The 9,497-nt window shown below is 42.7% G+C and overlaps 1 protein-coding gene across 1 annotated transcript; it reads right to left on the reverse strand.

The window, feature by feature from the left end:
- Positions 1–600: 600 nt before the first annotated feature.
- Positions 601–5,522, reverse strand: LOC147419469 (pentatricopeptide repeat-containing protein At3g53360, mitochondrial-like). Its single transcript, XM_086505549.1, has one exon. The coding sequence runs from the start codon at positions 5,321–5,323 to the stop codon at positions 2,201–2,203; it is 3,123 nt and encodes a 1,040-aa protein (XP_086361675.1). The 5' UTR covers positions 5,324–5,522; the 3' UTR covers positions 601–2,200.
- Positions 5,523–9,497: the final 3,975 nt, after the last annotated feature.

The raw sequence follows: 9,497 nt of genomic DNA on the forward strand, positions 1-9,497 counted from the left end.
AGTCAAGGGTCAAGGGCTACTCATCTGTATGTACAATTGTGTGGGTTCATGCGTGATAACCGAGGGAAGAGCCTCTTTACACAAGTATTGGATTAGCTAATTGCTAATCTTCCACAGATACAAGTTGATTCGAAGAGATTTCACGCAAGAAATCTCGTCCAAATGAAAGGGCAATCAGCCCTACAAGTGCAAGAGCTCAAGGACTTGCTACAGATGCACCCAAAACACGAAATGGAACCCAAACCAAGAAATTACAACTTGCTTGTTGTTTATTTTTGCAAGTTTAAGGTTTTGACCCTTTTTGATGCCTAATAGTCCAAGGAGCTTTGAGGAAGCTAGGGGATCACTACACAGGTGTTCTGGTGCATTTTCGAGGCCGAAAACAAAAAATTCAACATGCTGTAATTTCTCACCAAGTTTGGGAAAGTGCTCAAATGCACCGTGAAAGTCACCTTTTGCATGGGGATTTTGCCTGTGAAGCCTCCTACTGCGGATATGCTACCGAAATTGGGCTAGAGTTGGCCATTTTCAGCTCAATGAACGTGGGACAGCTCGCAGGAAATTATTGATTTTTCTTCAAAGTTTAATTGGATAAAGAAATACCGAAAAGGGCGCCAACCTTTGGGGCCAACGCGGTGTCACTATTTGCTTGGAAGCACTCTAGCTGCCAAGCCCTCGTTTGTTTTAAGTGTTGAATTCCAATCTCAAGCTTATTTACAAAGTTCCTTAGTGTCATGAAGTTCAAGTAAAGTTGTTAAAGTAAACATCGGGTGAAATCTAAAATCTACCGCCCTTTAGCGAGTCTACGTCTTTCCTATCCCATTATTACCTGAATACTGCAGGGTACTAGAAAGACCCCTTCCATCCTTTTACTGACCTCCAACCAAGTCTACCAACCCTAAGTTATGTTGGCAAATTGTACTACCGGCAATATCCTTTTGTAACCACCTGCAACTAAACTCGACAAGAGTCGGAACGATCCATGATCCATGATCCATCACCAGCAGCCAGACTTGGCATCACTACCTGTAACGTAGGCATTGTGCACCTCTCATATGAGCTCTCTGAGAGGAGCTCCTTGCATATGAGCACTGTCTAAACCTTATCAGGGTTCCCTTTATATAGACCTAGCCATTCGCACTTGGTCAAGACTGTGGCCGAGTATGGCCACGCCTACGGTGTGCTGCGCTACACCCCCCCGAGACTGGCTTCCTTGAACCCCGTGTAGACTCCACCCCTGAACTCTGCATACACAGTGTATGCCATATGTGCTCCATTGTCTCGATGCTATAGATGACGTGACACTACCACCAGCTATGAACTGCCTTCAACCACTCGCATCTTGTCATTGCATGGCACGCAAGGTCCTTATCTCGAGGCAATCCACACTGTCAGGTTGTGTAGTAAACTAGGGGTGAACTAGGGATGACTAGAGTTGGCCTAGTTCATCCCCGGGCCCCAGTTCATGTGTTGATCAAATGGCTGAGATTGGCTCGCAATCTGTGACGCTTCACTAGCACCGTAGGTCCCCCCAACCACCCCATGGTGTGGTAACATGAGAAGTGGCGCTTTTCTGCCAACAGTTGATGGTTGGCCTCATTAGTACTCAGCTCTCTCAGTCATCCATCTGCGTACATTTTATACATGGAAATGTACGCTGCAGCACTACATTGATCACATTGCACTGCTTCTTCAAATACTTGTCTCCCAAGCTCCACATTTGTCCGATCTTCACATGCCCCCAAGGAAGTACGCAACATCACAACATCAGGAAGAAGGCACGTCTCTTTGGTCGTGAATATGGCATACTCTAATTGGCCTGCCTAGCAGAGAATATCAATCATGCATGTACAATGCTCCAAAACTGTAGCAATGTCGTAGACTATACACAGCTTCAAAACATCTCTGACCTTTCTCAATTAAACCTGCATGTCTACATGAACTAAACAAATGTGACCATGTTAGGCTTCACACCTCATTTAGCATTTGGGTAGTAAACTAGGGGTGAACTAGAGTGTACTAGGGATGACTAGGGTTGGCCTAGTTCACCCCCAGTTCATGTGTTGATCAGATGGCCGAGATTGGCTCGCAATCTGTGACACTTCACTAGCACCAACCACCCCACGGTATGGTAGCATGAGAAGTGGCACTTTTCCGCCAACAGTTGATGGTTGGTCTCATTAGTACTTATATCTCTCAGTCATCCATCTGCATACATTTTATACATGGAAATGTACGCTGCAGCACTATATTGATCACATTGCACTGCTTCTTCAAATACTTGTCTCCCAAGCTCCACATTTGTCTGATCTTTACATGCCCCCAACAAAGTACGCAACACCACAACATCAGGAAGAAGGCAGGTCTCTTTGGTCGTGAATATGGCATACTCTAATTGGCCTGCCCGGCAGAGAAGATCAATCATGCATGTATAATGCTCCGAAACTGGAGCAATGTCGTAGATTGTACACATTGCTTCAAAACATCTCTGACCTTTCTCAATTAAACCTGCATGAGTACATGAATTAAGCATGCCTACAAATGTGACCATGTTAGGCTTCACACCTTCATTTAGCATTTGGCTAAAAACATCAAAAGCAGTTCCAACCTCTCCTAGCTGAGCATAGCCAGAAATCAAAGCAGTCCATAGTGCCACTTCTCGGTCCACAAGATTGTCAAAAACATCTTGAGCTCTACTGAGTAAGCCACAATTCGCATACATGCCAACTAAGGCATTGCATATACCAGAATCCAATTCCCACTCTTTATCCTTGGCAAGCTCAGCATGTATTTCTTGACCCTTCATTGCTGCACCTATGCTGCCACAAGCCTTTAGCATACAATCGTACGTGATGACGTCCGGGGAAACGCCTTCTAGAGTCATGTCTTCAAAGCAACTTATTGCTTCCTCACCAAATTCACTTTGAGCATAGCCTGCAAGTAGAGCGTTCCAAGTAACTATGTCTCGTGATGGAAGCTCATCAAAAACATCTTGCGCTTCATTAAGAAGCCCACACTTCATGTACATATCAACGAGTACATTTCCAGCAGCAACATATCCTCCTGCTATGCAATCCCTTACAATTTGACAATGTAATTGACGACCCTTATGTATGTCTCCAGTGCCACTACAAGCCATCAAGCCGCATAAGTAAGTTACAGCATCTGGTAAAGCTCCTTCAAGTTGCATCCTGTCAAAACATACTAGAGCATCTTCACCACATCCATGATCAAGATATCCTGTCAGTAAAGCGTTCCACAAAATGGTGTTTCGTGTCGCTATCTTATCAAACACTTCTTGTGCTTTCAATAATGAGCCACATTTGGCATACATGTCCACCAATGTACTACATACTAAAGTATCACCCTTCAATAATTGTTTTCTAGCAATCTCTGCATGTAGACCTTGTATTGCACCCACACTACTGCAAGCTTTCAAGCTGCAAGCAAATGTGGCAGCATTTGGACAGATTCCCTCAATTTGCATCTGCTTTAAAAAATGTAAGGCCTCCTCACCATGCCCATGCTCACCATATCCATCAATTAATGCAGTCCAAGATATCACATTCCGAGTGGGAAGCTTGTCAAAGACTTCTTGTGCTTTCACAAGCAAGCCACATTTTGCGTACATGCTGACTAGAGCACTTCCAACAACAGGGTCTTTATGTAGTGAATCACTCCCCCTCATAATCTGATCATGGATTTTTCTTCCCTCATCTATGGCCCCTGCATTACTGCAAGCTTTCAAACAACTGATGAATGTTACGGCATCCGGTGGAATACCCTCACGTTGCACACGCTCAAAACACCTTAATGCTTCAAGACTACGATCGGCATTGACATATCCTGCAATCAATGCATTCCAAGACACTATATTCCTTGTTGGAAGCTTATCCAACACTTCTTGAGCCTTCATAAGAAGGCCGCTTTTAGCGTACATGTCTACTAAGGCACTGCCAACCTGAAGATCAGTTTCCAACAAGCCTTTCCTTGCAATGTCCGCATGTAGGTCTACGCCCTTGTTCACATCACCAATGCTTCCACAAGCTTTCAAACTGCAGATATAAGTGACATGGTTGGGAAAAATACCCTCAAGCTCCATTTGCTCCAAACATCCAAGTGCTTCTTGTCCTCGCCCATATTTAGCATACCCTGCGATTAAGGTGTTCCAAGAAATTACATTCTTCAAGGGAAGCTGCTCAAAGACTTCGTGTGCTTTTCCTAGCATCCTGAAATTGACATACATATTGACCAGTGCATTTCCAACGGCGGTATGTCTTTCGAGCACCCTGATCCTAAGGATGTGATCATGTAATTTTCCTGCACTTTCCCTATCTTTTAGTTCAGTACAAGCTTTCATCAGAGAGATAAAGGTGAAAGGGTCTGGACTTACAAAACTCTCCTGCTGCATTCTTTGGTAGAGGTCAAGAGCATGCTGTGGCTTCTTCATACGAACATAACTAGTAATCAGAAGATTCCAAGACTGCTTTTTCCGGTGCGACAATCCATCAAAAACCTGCTGAGCATCACACATCATTTCTGCTTCAGCCAGAAGCAAAACCAGATGGTTCCCGAGTAGCTCATGTGTTTCTAATCCATGATGGCGTACATATGCATAAAGCTGCAACACATGCCCATAACTTTTCTCCTTCTTACATTTGAGCAAGAGGAAGGTTATTCTTTGCACAGATGGTTGGGTGTTCAAGCTGTTCTCTAAGGGTAAAAGCGCCTTCTCTACATTGAGCTCATCCCATGCAATACCATCTCCTTCGCAGCAAACACCCGTGCCATCAGTGTTCCCCACAGTGGTGCTCTTGACAGCATCGCCATCTCTGCTCACGTACATGAGCACTTTCTCTTCTGCTTGGGGTAAGACCTCTTTTAGAGTGGCCTCATTTCCCAAACTGTTGCCCAAATGCGTCCTTATGTTGCTTCTCTCTCCATTAGGGGACCTCTCGATCAAAGAAGCTGCATGCATGATACTACCACCACACATCATGTTTTCTTCATTGGGTCGGCTTCCTATCGAAAAGGCTTTTATGCACATCTTCTTTTCTACCCTCTTACCAATCGTGTCATACCCATTGTTGGGCAGTTTCCTGCTCAAAGAGAATTCATGGATGTCATCACACAAGGTTGCCTGCAGTACGTTGGGTAGCATAGACAACTCCTCAGCGTCCACTCTGTGCAGGTTCTCTTCGAAAAGGAACCTGCTATTGGAGATGGTGGCATCAACCTCCTTTTCTCCATTTTGCAAGAAAAATTTTGAGGTGACTGGGGCCGCAGGGGCCCTGCTGATAGACCAACCTTGGCATACGGCCATGAAAACTCCTCAAGCTCTACATGCACACCAAAATGGGTTTGCCTTCGCGAGGTGCAGCATCTTTGCGTGTGCATTTAGAGCTCCCATTATCAGCATGGTTTAGTGGGACGGAGTACATACTCCCTTGCTGCCTGCGGCAGCAAAAAATGGAGAAGAGAAGAAGATTGAGAATTTTTAACGTCCCCAACTCCAAGATCCATCGGACGCGTAAACGAACTAGTTTTGGTATCTCAACTTGAGGATTCAAGGATGAGGAAGGGACGTCGGAAAATTTCCACCTAAAAATTGAGAAGAATAGTGTACAAATGTAAAATACTAGCTTAAAACCATACACAATTCCTCTTCTAGAAAGCCATGAATTGAGGGCGTGAGAAGGGTGGTCAACACCCATGACTTTTTGTTGACCGTCCATCTACGTCCACCTCCCAGGGTTCATTAAAGATCACGTGAGCGATAATGCTTTGGGCAAAGTGGGATCAAGGGCCCACACATGTACCCAAAATTACCTTTTTACCCGAGATTGTGTTGCTCGAGATCTATGGCTCTCGTTCATCCCGTCGTAGATCCCACCCTCCCATGCCCATGGAAAATATAGCAGAGGCACAATAGGGGAGTTTAACCAAGTATGGGAAGGCCTTATAGAAAGAGAGACTTGGGCATACATTTACGTGGGTGTGACATGAGTCCACTCAATTCTCAAACTGCCAAGACAAATGCAGGTATTAGATAACAAAAGTATGGTTTTACATATCACCAACTAGCCATGCTTGGTTGGCCTTGTCATAATTATCACTAGTTTTGTAATCGGACACTTTAGTGTACTATTTTCTCACCAAGTTGTTTATAATACTATACACACTTTGCATGTCTTGTTCATAGACTAGTTAGGGTATGAGGTGAAAAAAAGTTGGCAAAATTCCCCTATGTCAAAATACATGATATATTAAGAGATTGTTGAGAGTTTAAAGTTGAAATTTTTTGATCAAAACTTGAAGCTGTTTTAGTTTTAAAAAATTCATGAATAGCTTATAACTTCTTTTCTCTCTTTTTTGTTTGCAGTTTTCACATTATGAGGAATATTTGTATTAACAAAAACAAAAAGATACAAACTAGCCCATGCAAGGTTGGCTTGCAATGGGGACACAAGGATACTATGAGCCAGCAACCCTTATAGTCATATAAAACGACAGGGAAGTCACTTCTAAATTTTCTTCTTCTTTTTTATCAGACTAGTACTATTCAAGGACACAAAGACATCAACAAGGTGGAAAAGGAGATCTATCTTTTGTCCCTAATTGTCACCAACTATGATGTTGTGCTGGTGGGTTTCATAGGTCATCAAACCTCTTCGAGGGTTCTACTCGCTTACTTGTTTTCTCTTGTTTATCTGCTATATGATGATCATCTTTCTTGATCGTTTCATATGTAGCCATGTCTCACCCTCATCTGACTTGCTTACATTTGTAGTTGGCTTGACATCTCTAGAGACACGCCTCAGGGTAGTTCTTAGCATAGTGGTTAATTTTGCGACATTTGTAGCATGCATTGGGAAATGAGGCAAACGTTACCTCTTGTTGAAAGGTTCCAAAACATTCCATGTTGAGATCCAAATATTTTGGGATGGACGTACTCATGTTCCATAGTCTACATAATTTTACATCCAAGCCCGATCTAACTCATTGTAGCCTCGCACATGGCGCATCATAGAAGCAATGGAATGCACTTGATCATGGAGCCAAAGAGGGAGGCTTTGAAGCGTGACCCAAATAGAGTAGAAGTCCATAAACTCTTCATTCAGGCAGAACTCTGGCATCCATGGCATTGCGTACTCAAAATAGGAAGCCCCCAAACTTGAGGGGGTCACTATATGTAAAACCTATATATCACGTGTGTTTAAGGACTATTTATAAAACCCCTTAGCTGTGAATTTTCATCGATAAAAGGGACCCTTTTCTTAATCAATTTGTAAATTTTCTTTAAAGATAAAATTTTTAACACCCTTTTGTATGTGAAAATGTAAGAAAATATAGAAAAAAGTAATTCCTACTGTTGAATGCGCGTGATAGGCATTTTTCATTGTAGTGACACACCCGACCCCCCCAAACACCTCTTTGATAACAAGATCCTAATCAATTTTCTCGGAGGCACACGCTACCACATAGAAGCCTTGGCCCATTGATGTGAAATGGCTTATCACATTTCTACAAAGCGCCATTGATGCCCACTCTTGTAAGCCTTGGGTGCCCATAAAGTAAAGCACCACTGAATGAGCACATCATACCTCCAAGCTCTGTAGTAACACTAACTTTGGAGGACTAAAGTTAGCATTCATCACATATCCATCCAAATCCTTATTTTGGTTGAACATGATAACCCGATGTAAAATTCCTTCAGTCAAAGTGCGTACTCCAAAAAAAGTCAGGCTCAAAGCTTTTCCAGGGCTGTTTGCATTCGCAGAGGTTTCATTGGCTCGTTTCTTGTTCTCAACAGCAAATGCAAAATCCTTATATGGCAACAGAGTAGCATCCGAGCCCATGTTATGCAGTGCCTCTCTAAGATTACCAGCATTATCCCCCCTTCTTGTTTTATTAGAAAAACACCATCATGTTCCATGGTGGGAGTGATAGTGGGTACAACCCCTAAAACATCTTTGATTTAGATTTTAGTCTTTTGTAAAGTAATTGCGCAAATTATTCTGGCCGTTGGGCGCACTTATTTTGTCAAAGAAAGGTGGAGCTTATTAGTTCAACATTGTGCAAAAGAAGTGCGAATAATTATTCTTTGCATGTGTGGTAATGAGATTGCATATAGCACGAAACCTCCCCTACAAATGGGGTTTCTTTTGTCGAATACCAAATCTATGCACAAAGGCTTGGACGTACTAGTACAAAGAACCTGACTTGGACCCCCCATCTCCTACTCATGTTGATTCACAACATGCCCGCAAACCCTCACCTCCCTGACGAACCATCAATTCGCCTACGAACCCTCAAATCTAGTTGCTTCAACCCTGACTACAAATTCCCTCAACTCTCCTACGAATCCTTAGCTCCCATGCTTATAACTTCTTGAAGAAATTGATATTTTCATGTATGTGAAGTTTATTTAATAGATATTAGCTCACGCGACCCGCCTTCGGCGGGTCTCACTCGCTCTTACTATGACACACATGGTATTTCATTAAGTTGTGCATGTATTACCTTAATCAATTGTTTTCATATTTATCACAGATGATGGAGGGCTTGTTGAAGTAGTTCAACTCCTAATTCCTATAATAGGATATCACTTGCCCACCTCCTCAAGGTGTTGAAGGCACTACATTCAGAGAGAGACCCTCACTCCAGGGTCTAAATTATGTGCAAAGAACCTAGTGCTTCCTAGCCTTGCATTGATTGATGACCATACCCTATGCTTTTGTTCTAACAACAAAGGGAGATAGTGCAGATCATGGCCGTGACCCACACTTGGGGATGACACACCTCTGTCTCTTGAAAAGGAGAAGTGCACCACATTTGGCATACATGCCAGCAAAGTAGTGCCAAGCACGATGTTTTCTTTTAACAACCCCAGTCTAACAATATCAGCGTGAATTCTTTTGCTCGTATCAACATCTTGTGTAATGCCACATGCCTTCCAGATTGCTTCAGTGTTTGCTCTTTACGGGAAAATGTCATAAACAAAGAACATAGACCATTGGTTCCTTTACAAACAAAACCTTCTTCTTTAACTAAACCTGGAGGGGTGTTGGTCTTAAAATGGTAAACCAAGCATATGGGCTACATATAATGTTCTTGAAAAGACCACCACTGGCACAAAGAGGCCCGCCTATACCTTTCATCATTCAAACAAACCGACAAATTACTAAGTACAGTAGATGAAACTCCAACGCAGTCCCAAGTTTGCAAATGAACAAAACTTGGAATGACCCAAAGAGATCTCTACATCAAAAAAGCATGAATTACATATGTGTGACAGATTTTGTGGAAACACTTAGCATAGCATTTTAGTGGACAATGTGTGCATTTTCCACTACATGTAGTATTGTCCTAACCATTGTTTGCTTAAAAAAGAAGGAGCTGTTGTAGTTCACAACCAAAAGAACAAAAAGATGTTAAGGTAACTCCCTACATAACAATCTCGAACATGTGTACAACTTCTACAAAGTCCAAACTCG

Source organism: Adiantum capillus-veneris, chromosome 29 (genome assembly GCF_014529385.1).
Source record: "Adiantum capillus-veneris isolate H3 chromosome 29, ASM1452938v2, whole genome shotgun sequence".
Classification (NCBI taxonomy): domain Eukaryota; kingdom Viridiplantae; phylum Streptophyta; class Polypodiopsida; order Polypodiales; family Pteridaceae; genus Adiantum; species Adiantum capillus-veneris.

Coding starts and splice junctions, on each gene's coding strand:
- LOC147419469 (XM_086505549.1), bottom strand. CDS start 5,323: ATGGCCGTATGCCAAGGTTGGTCTATCAGCAGGGCCCCTGCGGCCCCA.